At 43.3% G+C, this 21008-nt stretch overlaps 1 protein-coding gene across 1 annotated transcript in view; it reads left to right on the top strand.

Moving 5' to 3' along the window:
* The first annotated feature begins 337 nt into the window (after nt 1–337).
* Nucleotides 338–21008, top strand: part of LOC115732960 (ankyrin repeat-containing protein BDA1-like) — a 28652-nt gene continuing 7981 nt past the window's right edge. Inside the window, exon 1 of the mRNA XM_048284865.1 lies at nt 338–934. Coding sequence (XP_048140822.1) covers nt 338–934 — 597 coding nt within the window. The remainder of the gene's footprint in view (nt 935–21008) is intronic.

The raw sequence follows: 21008 nt of genomic DNA, 5'->3' as shown, positions 1-21008 counted from the left end.
TGCCGTTAGTGGGATTCGAGCAATGAAGATTACACGGTTTTAAGCAGATACCATCTTTGCGATTCGTCAAGACAGCCTCGGCTGCTACTCGGTCCTCCCCACAACTTCCAAGTAGTTGCGGAGAAATGACACCCAACGACAAAAAAACAACAGGAAAAATCAGACTACAATATTAATTGCGAAACTTCGCATGTAAGTTCTCTAAAGAGAAATATCCCCCGACCAATTGACTGCGTTCACTATGGCCCTATTTATGACTTGGCATGCTCGCCACTCCTTCCATCCATCATCAAACCAGCAAAGCCCCTCTTCTCCTGCAATTTCCCTCCTCAAAACAATGAGCCTTCAAGAAGCAATAGCAGCTGATAGTGTCAATGAGCTCCATAGCTTAATTGAGGAGGACGAAAATCTCTTAGATCATGGATCCCAGGGCCCCTTCCCAAATACTCCATTACACGTTGCCGCAGAGCAGGGGAAAACTAAAGTGGCCATGGAGATAGCCACCTTGAAGCCGCCGTTCACTCGAAAGCTGAATCGAGGGGGTCACAGCCCCATGCACTTGGCTTTGCAAAAGAAGCATTATCGCATTGTGAGGGCACTGATGACCCTCAACCCTGAATTGGTTAGAGTCCGAGGAAGGGGCGGGATCACCCCTTTGCATTTTGTAGCCGGGGAAAAAGGAGACAATGGGTGGGACAGCGTGGAGCTTCTGGAACTCCTGGCCGAATTCTTGTCTGCTTGCAAATCATCCATCGAAGACTTGACGAACCAATGCGAGACTGCGGTTCATGTTGCCGCCAGGACCGGCAACAACGAAGCATTCAAGGTTTTGTTTGGATGGCTTAAGCGAGTCCATCTCACACGAATCTTGGAATGGAAAGACCAAAACGGTGACACCGTCTTACACATTGCTGCATCCGAAAAGCAGCCCGAGGTATAGTTTATCGGTTTTTTGGTTATTCGTGCTTTTGTTTTCAGATCCTTCAATTCAAGACAATCTTATCCAGGAACAATGTTTTGGTTGGAGGATATAGAGAAAAAGGAAGGAAAGAAAAGTAGTGTTGTAGAGAGATCCACCCTGTTCTAAGTTGAGAAAAAAGTTATGATCAAAATTGTTTCCCTTAGAACTCCTATAAAACTCAGTTTTTAGTGATCTCTAAATCTTTCTATGTTGGATGATTTCGGATAAATAATTTCCTTTCGACTCTTGACATCACAATCGCTTCCACAGGACACAACAATAGCTTAGTTTATTCTTTTCTATTCTTTCATTTTTGCCTATTGATTAGCAAAATCTCCTTCCTTCTTTCGATATCAGTCCATCCGAACATACTGTACGAGATAGAAGCTAGTCAATGGATGCTAACCAAGGACAATCCGACGAAAGCCATAAAATAATCAGTTTGTTAAAGGGAGAATTGCTCCATGATCAGTTGAATACTATGCATAGAGTATATATATACACCTGTCTTAGGTAGTCTTTCTCTTCATAGTAAAACACCATAAATACAAAATGTAATCAAATACTAAACCTTTTAGTTGACATGATTAAGTCCTAAATTTTTTTATAAAAAGTTATGGTCATTTCAGTCATCACTTCAACGCATTCGCCTATGTTATTTGCTACTCGCATGATCACTTCCTAGCTATCACCTAAACCATTTCAAGTGAAATGACTAAATCGCACTTTTTGAAATAGACTCAGGACTTCATTAAATCGGGTAGAATGATTGTATTTAATAAGTAAGGTTAAATAAACCTCTTCCCTCCGTACATCGGCCGTTGCATCGCTACACTAGCATCATCACACTAGCATCATCAAACTCCTATAGACATATGGCCATGAGCTCATTTTGTGTACGATAGTAAAGCTTGTGACAAAGCAGCGATTGAAATTGAAGGGAACCTTTGTTGACACCTGAATTTTTAGTCGGTTTTCCTTTAGTTTTATTTTCCAAAATTCATTAAAAAATTCACAAAAAATCAAAAAATTAAAAAAATCAACATTGGAAGCCTTGGCCAAGCTTAAGGAACCAATTTGGAACAAAAAATAATTTTTCATATTTTTCGCATTTTTTTTAATATTTTAGGAAAATAAGAAAATACTTGAAAAATCATAAAAAATACTTTTCGAGGTCACAAAAATACAGAAAAATGTCCAATATTTCTCTTTTAATTCCCTTTCTATATTGATCTCAAGAAAAATTGAAAATTGAGTTCAATTTTAGGTGTTTCTTCACAATGCCTAAGGTTGAATTTGCACAAAAAATACCAATTGAGTCTTTTTATTTGTAATTTTTGCACATTTTAAGTCTAGACATTCAATTGTGGTCCCTTTGAACTTCAATTTGATCAATTGCACCCTAAATTGCGCGAATTGCACAAATTAGGCAAAATCCCCAAATTATTTGCAATTAAGTCCCTCAACTTTGCAATTTTTGAAATTAATTTCAATTGAGCAATTTTCTATACACAATTGGATCACCCCTAGGGTTTTAACACATTCTGAATCTATTGGCATAGGTCTCATAGTCCAATTTTATCAATTAGACGTCCAATTGAGTTTTTCCCCAATTTGCCGATTTAGAAAAATTTGGGGATTTCATATAAATCGATGGGAAATTTTGGGCAAAATTGCATTTCCAGATAATATCTAGGCCCCTAAGTCCAATTTTGTGGTTTAATTGCAAAAATTCCCACTCAATTTCGTTTAATTTTGAAAATTGTAAAATTCCATTGTGCGAGCCTGGGTTCGGACCGGTCACCATTGGTCGGACCGGTCGAACCGGTCCAAACAAATGCCTTCTTCAACCTCTCGGCCGCGCCATTTTGCAGATTTGGAAGTGGATTTTGATCACCAAATTGAGAGCCAATTCGACTCTAGTTCGTTCAATTGATAGAGGGCTTTGGTTGTCCGGGTCGAAGAGCGTCGATTGGCGCCGGTGGCGAGCCAATCATCGCCGGAGCACGGCTGAATCTCCGGTCAAAGGTTCAGCGCCGGCGGAAAGTCAACATTTTGCAAAACGCCCAAATTGAAGCTCAATTCGCGCACGGAGTGTCAAACGGACTTGGACGGAACACTGCCCGTTCCGTCACCGTTCAACTCACTTCGCACGCGTGGGCACGTGCGAAGTGAGTCGGCGAAGCCTTCACCGTGCGCGCCAAACTTTGAAAATCGAGTATAAAAGCCAAGGAAGATTCCGGACTAGAGGGAGAGGTTCATTTGCTCGCCTAGGCAAACGAAATAGAGAGAGAAAGAGAGAGATTAAGAGAGAGAAGCTCTCGCGAGTGTTGAGTTGGCTTCGCTTGGAGCTCCGATCGTGAGTCACTCGTCCGGCCGATTCAGACCAACTCGAGCTGAGAAACCACTTCCCGAAGCTCACCTGAAGATCAAGGAAGTAATCGCGCCGCCTGGATTGACCTGCAACGTCCAAAAACGGTGAGTTCGACTTCAAGCTTTGTTCTTGTGCAACTATGGCATCACTCGCTCTCGAGTATAATCTTTGAAATTGATGTGTGCCTTTTACCTTCGAACCTCACTAACCACAATCGCATTGTTCTTTCGCATTGATTTTGCCCGATCGAGTCGAATCAAACCTCCAACCAACCTCGTCCCGGTCGGACTTCGGCCAGGCGTATCTAGCAACTCCGGGCTCGATCGGAGCCCGAGGTAAGTGTCCTTAACTCTATATTAACGTGTTTAAAGCTTGAATTCCATTGTTATGCTCTGTGTTGCTTGATTGAAGTACTTGTGTTGCCGTAATCGTGATTAGCTCGATTCTCACGTTTTAGCCGTTGAAATTGCTTGATCTTAGAGTATGTTAATCCGGATGTGAAAGCGAGTAAATTAGCGTTGGTTTGAGGTTGATCGGCCGAGGTTTCACCGTTGGATCTCGCCGGGAAACCTCGGCCGTTCGTCGCGTCGTCGTGAGGTTGAAGACGACAAGGCGACGTGTCGAGTCAAACAGGGTCAATGAGCTGACGTGGCGTCCTCCCCGGGTTGGACCAGGCTCACGTCCGAGTCGGCTCGGCCGTTGGCGCGAGCGAGCGACTCGGACTCGATCCGACGGCCGGGATTATTATATGAGTTTGATCTCGTGGCCGTCGGATCTTGCTTTTTGTATTTTCGGATATTAGATATATTAGGTAAATAATTCAATAAATCAAAACGGTGCCGTTTGTTAGAGTCTTGGCGACGTCGTTTAGAGTAGATAGGGAGTGGACGGCCAGGATTGCATCTAGGATTGATCGCAGCCGTTCAAGGTATTAAGGCGTGCGACGTCGTTTTGTCTAAGGGAGAGACGAACGGCTCGGATTAGATCTAGGTTAGATCGTGGCCGTCCGTCCATTTAACCGATTCGGCGTCGTTTAGAGCGTGTAGGGAACGAGCGGCTCGGATTCAATCTAGGTTAGATCGTGGCCGTCCGTTCGTTAGTCCGGCGGCGGCGTCGTTTTGTTTAATTGTGAGTTGACGGCCGAGATCGATTCACGGGATTGATCTCGGCCGTCCATTTATTTCTTAGATTTTCGAATATTAGAAATTAGTTTTAGAAAATCAAAAATAAATAGATAAATACGTATACGGTGTCGTATAGGTGTAGAGTAAGTTTACGGGCGGTCGGACCGGATTGACCGGCCGTTGACCGGGTTGACCCGGTCCGGTTCTTTAATAAAAAATAATAAAAAAATAAAAAGAAAATTTCCAAAAATCCAAAAAAAATTGTAAAAATACTTAGAAAATTCATAAAAATTCCCGGATTTTCATAAAAAAATTTCTAAAAATTTGTAGATCGATTCGGGACTCATAAAGTCTGGATCGAAAATTTTTGAGACTTCGAGGGTTGATTAATTTCGATCCGGAAAATTCCAAATATTTTTAGAAAATAAATGAAAATTCCAAAAAATAGAAAAAATTAGAAAAATTCCATAAAATCACAAAAAAATAGGAAATGGCCACATTCAACCGGCCCGACCCTAATTTTGTGATTTTTGGGTCCCGAACTCCCAAAAATGACCATTCTACCCTTACGGGCCTTCCGCCCCAAATTTTTACCAAATCACCCCGATACCCAAAATTGATTTTTGTGTGGGCCGATAGGGCCATTTTAGACATATTGAACTTTGATTGATTGATTTGATCGATTGTAATGATTTTGATTGCGTATTAATTCCTCTGATTGTGATTGATTAGGATAGAAAATTCCCATCCGCATGAATACTCGGATTTCTTTTAGGACCTACCTCATCCGATATCGCATCCGCACGAAATCTTAGGTTAGAAAAAAACAATCAACATCGGTAACCGAAAGGGCGTCAAATATGAAACTTGGCGTAACCAAATCCCCGGACCCAAAATCTACGGTTTTCGCGGAACCGAACGGTTTCTCCCGACCGCTCGGTAAGGTTTTCCGATCGTACCTTCCAATAAATCGATCGGTGGCGACTCCAAATTGCATGTACATCTCGCACATGCCACCCGACCACACAAGGTCAATTTCGATATTTGAAAAATTTTACCCGACATCGCGATTCGAGTAATGGGTCTTGGGAGAGACTCGCGATCCCCCATATATATATATGCCTATAAAAAGGAGGGATCGGCTCGTTAGCCCTATTCCACCCCCGGGAAATGAGGAAATTCCAGGAGGAGGGTCGCGACAGACCGGCGACTCCACTGGGGAATACTTTAAGAGGATTTAAGCCGATAAAAATGCTGATTGTTTTCTAACCTCGTTTTACGGAGATGCTCTTGAAGATGAGGTACGTCCACTAACAAAAAAAGTGTTAAATGTTGATGCGAGATGGGAGTTATAAGGGGTGGCGTACGTGCTAACCATTTTTGATGCGAGATATGGAGTTTTGGATTGTTTGTTTATTTATGCAAATTTTGAAGCGGTGTTTTGAATATAAATTGTGGTGCATGTCTTGCATATTTCGAGGATCACGACACTGCACACACAAGCGCCTAAACCCGAGCCGCGAAATCACCTTTTAGGTCGCCATAGATAGGGATCGGTATGCGAAGCTCTTGTGTTTGATTGCACTTGGGTTGACCATATTTGATCCCGCTCGCTATGCAAGATTGATGGTCCTACCCACTTGTTGTTTGATTGCGCTTGTGGGCGGCCCATCGATTTGTATAGCGGGAGCCTTTTGAGGTCCATACCCGAGCCTTTTTGATTTCTTTAGAGTTAAACCTCACTTGTCTCTCATGCGCATGTGAAATGGATGGTTGGTATACCTAAAACCAAAAACCAAAAAAAGAGTAACATCGGTTGGTAAGGCTTTCTACCCTTTTTATTTTGAACTTGTAAATTTAAATTTTGCATATCATACATTTCCACTACATATCATCACAATTTGTAAGATCGTTTAAGTGATCGGGGTTGAAAGTCAAATTTTCCTTTTTAGGATAGATGGCGCCCCAAAGTCGTGTTGATGCACCCGATGTATTCACATGGGAGCGGAGGACCATTCGACGCGAGGACCGAGTACCCGCTACATTCCGAGTTTTCGGATTTGTTCACGGACGAGAGCTCAACGGACGGAACCGCATCCGTAGCGAGAGTTGCGATTATACCCGATGTGGACGATATTTGGAGCTCGAGCGCGAGAAAGAAAGAATCGGGAATTGTACATGAAGTTGGCGAGGAAGCCTCATGCTACCAAGACGGCCCCAAAACATTCTCCGATTAAGAAGAAGGAAATTATCACCATATCCTCCGATAATGAAGAAGATATCAAGCTTCCCGAGATAGTAGAGATTTCATCGGACGAGGATACCATTCCCACCGTCTAGATTAGTACGACTTTGGGGCATTTTCTAGGTTTCATTATATTTTGAGTCTATTATGTACTTTCATCGACATTTATTGTCCGAACATCTCTGGATATTATCATGTTCTATCTTTTTTACTTTATTAGACTTGTAAATTTCATGAGTTGTCAATTTGTGAACGACCTTTTACCCCGATTACGCTTAAACGATCCTAATCAAATTACATGCCATCTTTGGGTGAGATTTGGTCCATAATTACCCTATTTGGCTTATTTGGGTCAAGTGGGAGTAGTTGACCCTCATGTTACCAAAAGATGACATGGAATTTGGTTAGCACATTTGCATCACATTACATGCATATGCATATTAAACTGTGGTAATTGACTTTAGGATCATCATTTTTGCATTCTTAGATCATGGGGAATGGAGACATCAAAGTCATCCCAATACCGCGCAAGGAACTCGCTATATGGTGGGATCGCCTCGACATCGTCAACAAAGCCTATGTGGAAGGACGTTTGGGACGACTTGTAGATTTGATCAAAGTGGAATACCAACCGGCGCTCATTCAAGCACTAGCCAAGGCATGGGACGCGCGAACAATGACGTTCAACTTTCGAGGATTGGAATTGACCCCTACGCTTGAGGAGTATACCGCTATTATCGGGGCCAAATTTGAAGAACGTATAGCTCAACCCCCTTTGGACATGGATTCCACTCGTTCGTTATCGAGTTTCCTTCGCCTTAAAACTTCCGAAATTGAAAAAGTTTACAAGTCCAATTCCAACAAGTTCACATTCTCGTTCCTTTTCGATAATTATTCCTCTCTACCCACCGAAACCGGTCATAAATCGGGAAAGGTGTTCATTTTGGCTTTCTTTGCATTCGTTCTATTCCCGACTTCTAGAACTACTTTTGACCCCTCCATAACCCATATAGCCAGACAAGCGTGTTGTCACCGGGATTATTCGTACATGATCTTAGCTGAGACTTTTCTCTCCCCGAATCGTTCCAAATCTTCAAAAAGGCTGTTTTCCAAGCGTCTAGCGGATTACTCCACTTGTGGTTCACCTCTCATATAAAGACTTTCCAACTCCGGGTGGGGTGTTATGAGATCAATGAGCACGTTCACCCCCTTAGATCCTTCCTTAAGTGTCAATCCCTTGTACCCAAATACTCATTCAAAAAGTGGGTTGAGCTATTGGACAATTTGAAACCCGAGCATATTAGATGGCGTTTGACTTGGCCCAAGATCGTAGAAGCTCGCATTTCGGGTATTGAAGATAACCCTATCCCCTTATTGGGATGTACCGGCGCTGTGGCATATTACCCCATTCGAGTGGTGAGGCAATTTGGAGTTCTACAAGAGATACCACCGGATGTTTGTCCCGGATCTTCTCATTCGATATGATACGAGGAAAGCTCACTAAGGAAACAAAGGAGTTGTATCGGGCCGGATCAAGCTTATTCTTCACGCTTTGAAGAATTCCCCACTGCAACAAGTTGAATGGCCGGACTATTTGGACGATGAGATGAACGTTCACGGGGCCTCCAAGGAGTATATCCGAGAAGTTTAAGGAGTATCGCCAATCAATGGTAGAGCCATATGTACCGAGTGCGTATCTCCTCGGATTGAAGAAGTAGAGTCATATGAGCCGGAGTACATAGTACCATATGTACCGGGAGTAGAACCGTACATTCCCGAAGATCCGGAGCAGTGGATATCGAAGAGGGAGGAGACCCATACTTATGGGATTCCGATGGATCGAAGAGCAAGAAGAGTGGAAGCGCCCCGACTTGGATAGATCCATTCCCCCATTTAGATTTTACATATTTGTTATCTTTTAGATACTTTTGAACAATTTGGTTTGTAATGAATACATACTATTTCTTTTATGAGCATTTCATGCATACATATAGAAAAGTCAATTACCACGGATCAATGTCTCCAATCCTTTAATATTTCCCATACTCGATTTGATATTCTGAAAATAGGTGAGTGATAAATACGAGGACTCGTAGTAAAACGCGCAAGTTAAGGATGGAACAAGAAGAGCTCGCACCTCGTGTGGGTAATCCGGAGAATCAAATGAATGTGATCGCCACAATGGTGGCGGAGATGAAGGCAATGATGATTGCAAGCCGGGGAGATACCCGTTGACCTTAATTCTCAAGCTCCGCGGGGCCATCCGATGGAGCAAACGCTAATCCGGCGCCCGCCGCTAATCCAACTCCGAATCCGGAAAGACCGCCTAAGGATCCTCCCATTGTGATTGACCCGGAGAAAAAGGAGAAGCAAGTCCTCAAAATGGAAGAGGAAATTAAGAGGCTCGCTAAGATCGAAGAGTGTTTGGCGAGTCAAGGTTATGAGCTCTCGAGATTCGACAAGGTTGCACCGTTCGAAAAGATAGAGGTTCTCGCTGATTACAAGGAGCCGGACTTTGTAAGAAGATATAATGGGACCGGGTGTCCCAAGGCGCACTTGAAGTATTACTTGCGTCGAATGTCGCAGTTCTCCGACAACATTCCACTCTTGGTTAACACTTTCCGGGAAAGCCTATCCCGGGGCAGCCCTAGCGTGGTTCATTGAATTGGAGCCGAGAGAGGCTCGCCGATTGGGATAAACGCGCGGACGAGTTCCTTCGGCAATACAAGTTTAACACTTTGACCGCCCTAACTAGAGAGGACCTTTTAAGGACAGGTAAAAGGAAAGAGCGAGGCCGTTCGCGCCTACGCCCGAGAGATGGAGAGCATTTGGCTGTGCAAGTAAAACCGCCCGTCCCGGAAGATGAACTAATAGATCTGTTTCTCAAGGCCCTTCCGTTTGAATTTTTCGACAAGTGAACACCTGCGGGTGTCGGACATTTGCACACCCAATCAAGGTGGCAGAGCGTCATGAGTGGGCACCAGAGAGAAGAAGATACCCGAGGCGCCTTTCAAACGCCAATACCCTTTGAGAAGGGATATTAGGGAGCAAACTGGAGAAGTAGCTTTTGTCCCTAATCCGCCAAAGCCCGAAATTTCTCGCCTTCAATTCCTACCCAAGGAACGTCCTCCTGGACCGCTTCCAAACCACCGGAATTCAGAAAGAAAAACCCAGTTGTTTTCACCCCACTACCCCGACCCTTATCCAAATTGTTACCCATGCTTTTGGAGAATCGTTTAGTTGCAAAAGAACCACCTCGAGCTCACCCGCCAAGATTTCCTGGGTATGATGAGACCCCGGACGTGCGTATACCATATGGGAGAAAGGGGGCATAACGCGGATAACTGTCTCGCTCCCGAAATTCAAGGTGCAAGCATTGATCGACGGAAAAGTTACGGAATTTGATAAAGCCGAACCGAATGTGCAGCGGAACCCGCTACACGAGCATCGTGAGGTGAACGCGATCTTTGGAGATGAAGAGGAAGAGGTTACGGAGTTCATAGTGAATATGGATAAAATGCGGGATGTCTTGACATTAGCCTCGCAATACCCGGAAGGAGAGAGTATTTCCCGAGAGCAAAAAGAGGCTTGCTTGGAAAAATTGATTAGCTTGGGTGTCATAGGAAGAATGGAAAATGTCGCTTTCAAGGGAACCTACGTGGCGGTAAACATGCTTTGTCGAGGAGTTCGCAATGAAACCTACGAGGGAGCTCTTTTGAAAATACCCTCGGGATATTTGATGAGCGTCAAAGATGGTCAAGAAATTGAAGAGATAGACGAATATGAAGTCCGTCTGGATAAGGCCCGCCGAGGCGACAGGAGATTTTTGCGAAAGCCCTAGAGAGGGGCGAAATAGTTGATAACACTGGGGAAGATAGTGGTGGGTACAACTTTAAAGTGCTATATTCGGCGCCCCAGAGTTTCTTTGTCAATTCTGGAGATGTAGTCCCCGATGGGTGGGGTGGAATGGATGACCCCACAAGTGACGAATTTGTGGGAACGATCGATGAAGTTAAGGACCAAGCGGCTCCTCGGAATGAACAGGAGAATCGAGAGGTCGATATGCGACTTTCTAATGCGGGAGACGCATATGTGTCATTTAACAACTATGGTAGCGAGATTTGTCGCAATCGACAACCAAAAGGAATACTATGGCGATAGAAGAAAGCATGCGGTTACGGAGATACGGCGGACCATGGAGACACGAGAATCGAAAGATCGCTCTACTTCAAGAGCAAGGAGATGACGTGTCGAGGAAAATGGATGAGTTGAAGGAGCTGATTACGCCACTTACTCAAGCAAGAAACGTCCCGCCTCAAGGTGTGAACCCGAGAGTGGTCTTCCGCACGAAGTATAATGGCGCCCGGGTGTCCTACGGCGCATGTCTCATACTATCTTCGCCAAATGGTTGGCCACCAAGAAGATGACGAAACAACGATTCGGAACTTTGGACAAAGTTTAACGGGCCTCGCTGGTATGGTTTCAATCAATCGATCTAGGCCGGGTCCCGAGTGGGAGGATTTATCGAAGCACTTCATACGACACTTTGAAGCTGGAATCGGAGGTTATTTCACTAAGGCTAATCTGTTGAATATCCGGAAAGGTGAAGATGAGAGTTTTGAGCTCTTTGCAAGAAGGTGGAAGAAACACGCCGTGATGGTGCAACCGCCGTTGTCGGAGAGAGAAATGCTGGAGTTTGTACTAAAGTCACTTCCGGCGGAATACTTTGATCGCATGTATGCATACACGTACTCATCGTTCCAACATCTGGTGGAGATTGGCATGAGGATTGAAGGGATCATCCCGAGAGTCGAAGAGAAAGGCGAGAGGGATTTCGATAAAGGAAATGCCACGCCGGTAAGGCCAGGTCTAGAACATAACCACGATGACGTTCATGAGGATGGGATGATTGGGATGATAGATGCCCCAATTCGTTTCGTGATTGATTTGAACAAAGTTGATAGGCGGGAGTTAGAAGCTTCTAGTTCGGAAAAACCATCAACATCCGAATCACTACCGAGAAAAGATCATACCGGTGAGGATTAAATTACCGCTTTGTGGAAGAGTACAACTCAAGGGCGGTTCATTGGGATTATGGAACGGGCGAGATTGACGCCATAATGAGATCCGGAAGATGTTATCCCCGAGAGAAGTGGATTACGAAAGAGAATCCCAAGCTGCGGAAGAGGTTGAGAAGTTGCAATCGGTCGTGAGGACCGGTGAATATGATGTCGTTGACCAAGCTGCGGAAGATGCCCGCATGATTTCCTTTCTTGGATCTCTTCAAAAATTCTGAAAAGCACAAAGACGCCCTTTTGAAGGTGCTTGGATGAGGTGCATGTTCCGAGAGACAATTAACGAAGTGCAATTGGGAGACTTTGTGGGTGCTATCCTTCGAAGGACGAGATATCCTTCTCGGACGAAGACTTCCCGAAAGAAGGGCGGGTCCACAACAAAGCCCTTTACATAGGCGTGAGGTGTCACGGAAAAGAGGTGCCTCACGTCTTAATTGATAATGGTTCCGCTTTCAACTTTGTGTCCACTAAGCACTTTGAGAAGCTTGGGGATCAATGAAGATTTTGTGAAGACATCCAAGGCCACCATCCGATCATTTGATGGAGTCTCCAAGAATGTTGTGGGAGAGATTGAGCTGGACATTGACATTGGACCGGTAACTTTCTCTATACCGTTCCAAGTGTTGGATATTCAAGCGCCTTCACCACTGCTCACGGGAAGACCGTGGATTCATGTGTGCGGAGCGGTACCTTCCTCTCTGCATCAAAAGTTAAAATTTGTGGTCAAGGGTCGAGTTGATCACCGTCCATGGCGAGACGGGACATCGAGCGACTTTAAAAGGGATGGTCCCTTACATTGAACCCTCAAAAGAGGAGGAGCTGAGTTATCACACCTTTGACATTGTATCTGTCATGCATGTGTCACCAAATGCAAAGGTGGCTATACCGAGCTTTCGAGACACGCAACTATGGCGGGAAAAGTGCTACTCTCGAATGGATTTATTCAGGTCTTTGGATTAGGGAAATATGGTCGGGGAATTCGTAACCCTTTGAATTTGGGCTCAAATGACCACAAGGTTGGTGCAGGTTATAGCGGAATAGCGGAAAATAACATAGGTCGAGGCCGAGGTCGAAACAATCGTTATGGAGACCGTGGACGCCGTGGGCGCCAAGGTGGCCGTTTCATAGGTACCGATGTATGGAAAGCTAGAGGAAAAATGCTCCTAAACCCTTTATTCGAGGTATTCTCTAAGGGAGGCAAATGGCTGGAAGATAAAGACATCTCCGAGGATGCGAGCCGGACTTATTCAACCCGTTCCTGGATAATCGGGTGAACGTGATAATTGAGTGGCTGGACGATGATTTCCCCACCCCCGAGTAAAAGGCTCTTTCCGAACTTTATCTTTTAATGCATTTTGATTACTGCACTTGCTTTAAAGCTTTTTGATGTTTTAGCACCCTTTGGGTCACATGCTTTGTGATCCGGAAGTGCGATCTTGTATTGTTCTTAGTTGCATTTATTAATGAAAAACATTTCAAATTTGATTACGAGACATGTGGAGCAACGGATTGGTCCGATGATGACAATTGATTCTACCATGAAACTTGAGGCACGATCCGCCATATGATCTAGGATTTTAAACGGCTTTTGAGAACCGGGATGTCCGGAAGATCGTGGACTAGTTCTCCTTTCCTTATCTAAGAAAATTGAAATTTGAAAAATGTTTTCATGATAGGAATCATGCACCCTTCAATTTTATCATCTTTGAATACTAACCTTTCATGGTGCATTTCGGGCATGTCATCCCACCCATACATAACAGGTTAATATGTGACTCATATCAGCTCGATGACTATGCATGCGAAGTTGATATAGACGAGGTTGATGTGAGCGATATCAAGAAAGAATGGGATTGTTTCGAAGAATCTAAGCCTCCTATTTCGAAGAACCTATCATCATTAATTTGGGAGATTCATTGCGTCAAGGAAGTGAAAATAGGAGGACACTGTCGGCGGCGGATATTTTAAGAATGACGGTGTTACTCAAGGAATATCAAGATATCTTCGCCCGGTCGTATCTTGACATGCCGGGTCTAGATCGTGAGATTGTGGAGCATGCTTTGCCCACAGATCCTTCTTGCACACCGATAAATCAATCACCCGAGGAAGAATGAATCTCGAGGCGGCGGATAAAATCAAGGAAGAGGTGATGAAGCTCCTTAAAGTTGGATTTATCGAGGCTGTCCCATATGCTGATTGGGTCGCCAATATCGTACCGATTAAGAAGAAGGATGGGAGAATTAGAATATGCGTGGATTATCGGGACTTGAACAAAGCTAGTCCCAAGGATGATTTTCCCCTACCGCACATTGATGTGCTCGTCGGCAAGTCTTGCGGGTTTTGAATTGTTCTCCTTTATGGATGGATTCTCGGGATATAATCGGATCATCTTTGAAGGAAAAAGATAAGATCAAGACCTCATTCACTACACAATGGGGAACTTTTTGTTACAAGGTGATGCCATTTGGGTTGAAAAATGCAGGTGCAACATATCGAGAGGGCTATGGTGACCCTTTTTCATGATATGATACATAAGGAGATCGAGGTCTATGTGGATGATATGATTGCCAAGTCCAAGCCCGGAGAAGACCATGTTAAAGTGCTTTGAAGAAGTTATTTGATCGATTGAGAAAGTATAAGCTCAAGTTGAATCCTGCGAAATGCGTATTTGGCGCAAGATCCGGAAAGGCTGCTAGGGTTTGTGGTGAGCAGCCGTGGTATTGAAATTGACCCTTCCAAGATTAAAGCCATATGGGAAATAGGAACTCCTATTCATGTTAAAGAAGTAAGGGGGTTTCTTGGGAAGATTGAATTATATATCGATTCATATCCCAACTATCGAAAACGGCAAAACCCTTCTTCAAGTTGCTAAAGAAAGGTACAAAGGTGAAATGGGATGCGGAATGCCAACAAGCATTTGAGAAGATCAAGGAATATCCGGTACAACCTCCGATATTGGTACCTCCTATCCACGACGTTCCTTTAACTCTATATCGATTGTTAATGATGAGTCCTTGGGAGCTTTACTTGCCCAAACTAACCCCAAGGATCGTAAAGAGCGGGCCATATATTATTTGAGCAAAAAGTTTACAACATCGAAGTCAAATACCCAACGTGGGAAAGGACTTGCGTAGCATTGGTTTGGGTCCTCCACAGATTGAGGCGATATACACTTGCATTATCATATAGAGCTGGTCATCGAAAATGATCCCATCAAATACCTTTTGGAGAAGCCAACATTGTTGGGAAAGATGGCTAAATGGCAAATACTTGCTTTCGAGTTCGATATCAAAACCTCTCCCCAAAAATCTGTCAAGGGAAGAGCGATTGCTGATATGCTAGGCGAGAACCCTCCTAAGGAGGTTTTGAGCAAAACAAGGGAGGTCAAATCCTCGAATATATCTCGAAGACAAATGGACAATGTACTTCGACGGCGCGGTGAACCTCATTGGATCGAGTGCTTGGGGCGATTTTGATATCCCCGAAGATCAACATTATCCAGTTTCAGCCAAGTTGGTATTCCCTGTACCAACAACATTTCGAATATGAAGCTTGCATACTAGGATTACAATTGGCCATCTCATTAAAGGTGAAGAAGCTACTGGTATATGGAGATTCCATGCTAATCATTTTACAAACTCAAGGGAGTGGAAGACAAAGGATCCCAAGCTTATTCCTTATCATAAATACCTCGAAGAGGCGATCCAACACTTTGAGGAGATTACTTTCGAATATCCGCGAGAACTCGAGAACCATTTTGCTGATGCTTTGGCCACATTATCAGCCATGTTACAAGTGCAAAATGGTCTTGAGATAGAACCGTTAAGGATTGACATCCTTGAGCAACCCGCATCTTGCATGGTCATTGAAGAAGAACCGATGAGGAACCGTGGTATCATGACATCAAGAATTACCTACTTGAAGGGCGAATTCCCTTGAGCAGAGTCAACCGAGAAGATAAAAAGTACATAAGCAAGATGGCATCTAAATTTTTCCTCGGCGGACGGATCCTATACAAGAGATCCTTTGACTCGATCCTGCTGAGGTGCGTGAATTCCAAAGAAGCAAATCTCATTATGAAAGAGATTCATGAAGGGGAATGTGGACCGCATATGAATGGCCACCTCCTCGCCAAGAAGATTATGAGACTCGGGTATTCTTGGTTGACTATCGAGTCGGATTGCAACCAGCATGTTAGATCCTGTCATCAATGCCGGGTATACGGCGACGGGATAAATGCGCCGCCAACCGAGCTACATCAAATGTCAGAGCCATGGCCATTCTGCATGTGGGGAATTGATATGATTGGCCCTATCAACCCAAAGGCCTCAAACGGACATCGCTTTATTTTGGTGGCTATTGACTACTTCACTAAATGGATTGAAGCCAGCTCATATGCCAATGTCACTGCGAATAGTGTGGCTAAGTTTATCAAGCGAGATATCATCTCAAGATATGGAGTGCCAAGAGCCATCATTACGAGACAATGGCTCAAATTTGAACAACAAGGTTGTCGATCAACTATTGGAACAATTTAAGGTACGACACCTTAATTCTTCGCCTTACCGCCCGCAAATGAATGGAGCTGTGGAAGCGGCAAACAAGAACATCAAGAAGATATTGGCCAAAACTGCTGAGAAATATCGAGATTGGCACGAAAGATTGCCATATGCTCTCATGGCCTACCGAACTTCAATTCGTACTTCAACCGGGGCAACTCCTTACTCTTTGGTATACGGTATGGAAGCAGTCCTACCGGTAGAGGTGGAAATCCCCTCTTTAAAGATTCTGTCTCAAGTAGGGCTCACGAGAAGATGAATGGAGTCGACGGAGACACGAACAATTGAATTTGATTGACGGAGCGATTAAGGGCTATCTGTCATGGTCAAAGTTATCGGAAGAAAGTGGCCGAGCTTTTAACAAGAAGGTTAAACCTAGAAGTTTTGAAGCGGGGGATGCTAGTTGTGAAGAAAATGCTCCCAAACGCACAACACCCGGGAGGCAAATTCATGCCAAATTATGAAGGCCCCTATGTGATTCGAAGGTCTTATCCGGGGGAGCTCTTATACTTGTAAACATGGATGGAGAAGAATTGGCAAGTCCAGGTGAATTCGGATGCCGTGAAGAGATATTTTCCTTGAAATAAATTGAGCTTCGGAGCGGTTGATGAGCGAGATATGAGTCACATGAAAATTTTGCATTTGCATGACATCTGCATACATGCATTTGCATACGTTTGTATTTTGTAGGTGGACCGGGAATCATGAAGAACTTTGCGAGCAACCGGTCAAAACAGGGAAGTTATACGTTACTTTGGATCACGGATTTTGAATATCTTGGACTAATTGTTTCCTTTGTTCTTTACGGGAAACGGAGTCGATACCCGAAAGAGGAGACAGGAGTCAACATCCGAAGGAGACAAGAAGAAATCACTTCGGGATTTGAAAATTTGAATATCTTGGACTGATTGTTTCCTTTTGTTTTTACGGGAGACAGGAGTCAACGTCCGAAGGAGACGAGAAGAAATCGCTTGAACTTAAAATTTTGAATACCTTGAGCTGATTGTTTCCTTTTGTTTTTACGGGGACGAAGCCAATATTTGAAGAAGACGAGGTTTGAGGTTCTCTTTCTTTACAAAAGAATTTTCATACGCCGTCGTGCTTGAAATTAAAAAAACTTGGAATTATAGAGCCACAAGGCCCTTTCAAAGAAATATTCCTTACAAATTACGAAACATCTTTTGAATATTATCTTTGATGAGAACATTTGGCAAACGATGAATTTTGATGACAAACGCCCGAGTTTCTATAAAAGGGCATGCTTTGAAAGCTTTTCAAAAGAATGATCCTTCAAATGAAAAGAGGCAAACTTTGTCCTTAAACACGTCCACGACACACTTGAGTGATGAGTGAGAGTGATAGAGCGAAAGAGCTTAATTTTGGGACGTAGGGATCATTCGCGGTGATTACATGGATTTAAATGATGAAAGGCATTTCCATTTCAAAATTATCCATACACATTTGTATCCCTTGATAACCACTACGAGCCGAAAGGGAGAATTTTATGAATATAACCCTGTCAAGAACCACCCCACAATGGGGCATATTTGGAGGTTCATTGGATGATTCCTTGGAGAAAAGGTCGGGTAAGACTTTATTGTCCTGACCTGCATCAATCTTTTAGTGATTAGCTTCAGGTGATTTACGGCAAAGACTTGGAACACCTCAAAGTGAAGAAAAGCATTTCATTTCTATATCCCAAACACTTACCCTTTGAAAAGCCAATTTGAGCCTTTGAATATTCATTTCTAAACCCTTGTTGGTGATCACCCCCCACACCTGGGGCAAAGCAAAGGAATTACCAACAATGAATCAAAAAGCATGATCGGAAGAATTTTGATACTTGGTCTCAAAAGAGCCGGTCAGTGCGAAAATGATGAAGAATGAAAGGGCTAGAAAAAGCAAAGTGCCTGGTAAAAGCAAGGCCAAAGCCCATGAAAAGAGCATCCCGAAAAGGGGCAAATCCTAAAGAAAAATCATTAAGATGAAAAGAGGAAAATCCTCAAAATCAATTGGAAAAAGAATGATTGTGAATTTTACGCAAAAGGCAAATGAAAGCTGGAGAAATGTCAAGGTGATCACCAAAGTTCACCCTCTTTTGAAAATATGGCCGTTCTTAAAGAGCCCACCTTAAACCAAAATACAACCTGTCACCAAAACTTTTCCGATCTAAGAGGTGTTTCAGTCGATGCAAGAAATCATACGGGAAGCTACCGCTTAAAGGGGTAAGTACAATCCTGTCTTATCATGACTTCAGGGTTCTTGACTTGTAGACCCGAAGAAACTATTGTTGATCAAAATTCATTTCTAAACTTCAAAATGAATATCCTTTGAAAAGCCTTTGACCCGGCCTGAATTACGGTCCCTTTTAAAATGCCTTCTCGATTAGTCGGATTGTATGAATCTCGAATGATCCCGAAACCTCGAGGTTAGGTTTCTGTGAGCAGATTTGAATTTTAAGAAAAAGCCTTTCCAAAACGGTGAGAAGCCCTCTTGGATGAAGGAAAATCCTTTTGAAAATTTTTTAAAACAACCTTTTTGAAGAACACTCGGGATGTGTCATTCAAAATCCATCCCAATGGAGATTTGAAATTGTGATTGGAGACATTTCCCTCACAAATACACTTTGAAAATTTGTCTAGAATTCTTGATTTTTTTTTCCAAGAACTTAAAGTTGTCATACTAATGATGTTTGATTGAACTTTCTGCGGGTTCCCTGGTGACCCCAAATCCTCGGAAAAGTTGCATTTTAAAGATTTGATTAACTTGGATTTTCTGCGGGTCTTTTGGCATCCCCGGGTCCTCGGATCCTCTGCTTATTTGAAAATTTGAAATAGGGTTTGAGCTCCGTAGGTACACTAGTCAACCTAGGTCCTCGAGATGGCACCCTCTCGGACGGTTAGTAGCTGGAGAGACGAAAACCGATCTGCTTATTTGAAAATTTGAAATAGGGTTTGAGCTCCGTAGGTACACTAGTCAACCTAGGTCCTCGGATGGCACCCTCTCGGACGGTTAGTAGCTTGGAGAGACGAAAACCGATCTGCTTATTTGAAAATTTGAAATAGGGTTTGAGCTCTGTAGGTACACTAGTCAACCTAGGTCCTCGAGATGGCACCCTCTCGGACGGTTAGTAGCTTTGGAGAGACGAAAACCGATCCGCTTATTTGAAAATTTGAAATAGGGTTTGAGCTCTGTAGGTACACTAGTCAACCTAGGTCCTCAGATGGCACCCTCTCGGACGGTTAGTAGCTGGAGAGACGAAAACCGATCTGCTTTTTAGATGGTGAGTCCCCGCATGGAGGATAGCCAATCTTTTTTAAATAGGTGAAACCCCTTTGTTACAAGGGTGAACCTCCCCCTTTCGGACGGTTAGTAGCTGGAGAGACGAAAGCCGATCCGCTTTTTAGATGGTGAATCCCCGCATGGAGGATAGCCAATCTCTTTTAAATAGGTGAAACCCCTTTGTTACAAGGGTGAACCTCCCCCTCGGACGGTTAGTAGACTGGAGAGACGAAAGCCGATCCGCTTTTTAGATGGTGAGTCCCCGCATGGAGGATAGCCAATCTTTTTAAATAGGTGAAACCCCTTTGTTACAAGGGTGAACCTCCCCTTTCGAGACGGTGAGTAGTTGGAGAGACGAAAGCCGATCTGCCCCCTTTTTAAATGATGAATCCCTAGTGGATAGTCAAACCCATTTTAAATAGGTGAAACCCCTTTGTTACAAGGGTGAACCTCCCTTTCAGACGGTGAGTAGCTGGAGAGACGAAAGCCGATCCGCCCCCCTTTTTAAATGATGAATCCCTAGTGGATAGTCAAACCCATTTTAAATAGGTGAAACCCCTTTGTTACAAGGGTGAACCTTCCTTCCAAATCTTCAAATCACCACTCGACACCGGACGGACGCCGACCATTGCAAAATCGCGCCAAACCGTCCACGAGTAATTCCATACACTGAATCTTTCAACCTCGGATCGACAAATCTCAAACCATAGACAGGTGAGCTACGGGTAAGTCTCTCTCTTCTCATTTCTCTTTCACATAAAATGAGCATGAACTGAAATAATTCCCCACGGAGTCAGAGCTTAAACTGCGAAGGTAAAGCAATCGAATGTCAAAGACTTATTTTCTTTAGATTTTTCCCCAACAGAGTCGATTAAGGATCCAGGTGTCACCTTGTCTTTGAAAGCAACCTCTAACCGAGATTACTTTCAAAGAGGGGCGGTATTGACACCCGAATTTTTAGTCGAGTTTTCCTTTAGTTTTATTTTCCAAAATTCATTAAAAAATTCACAAAAAATCAAAAAATTAAAAAAATCAACATTGGAAGCCTTGGCCAAGCTTAAGGAACCAATTTGGAACAAAAAATAATTTTTCATATTTTTCGCATTTTTTTTAATATTTTAGGAAAATAAGAAAATACTTGAAAAATCATAAAAAATACTTTTCGAGGTCACAAAAATACAGAAAAATGTCCAATATTTCTCTTTTAATTCCCTTTCTATATTGATCTCAAGAAAAATTGAAAATTGAGTTCAATTTTAGGTGTTTCTTCACAATGCCTAAGGTTGAATTTGCACAAAAAATACCAATTGAGTCTTTTTATTTGTAATTTTTGCACATTTTAAGTCTAGACATTCAATTGTGGTCCCTTTGAACTTCAATTTGATCAA

The sequence above is a fragment of the Rhodamnia argentea genome, chromosome 9 (genome assembly GCF_020921035.1).
Source record: "Rhodamnia argentea isolate NSW1041297 chromosome 9, ASM2092103v1, whole genome shotgun sequence".
Lineage (NCBI taxonomy): Eukaryota > Viridiplantae > Streptophyta > Magnoliopsida > Myrtales > Myrtaceae > Rhodamnia > Rhodamnia argentea.
The sequence above is the reverse complement of the archived record's forward strand: the minus strand, read 5'-3'. Positions and strand labels throughout refer to the sequence as shown.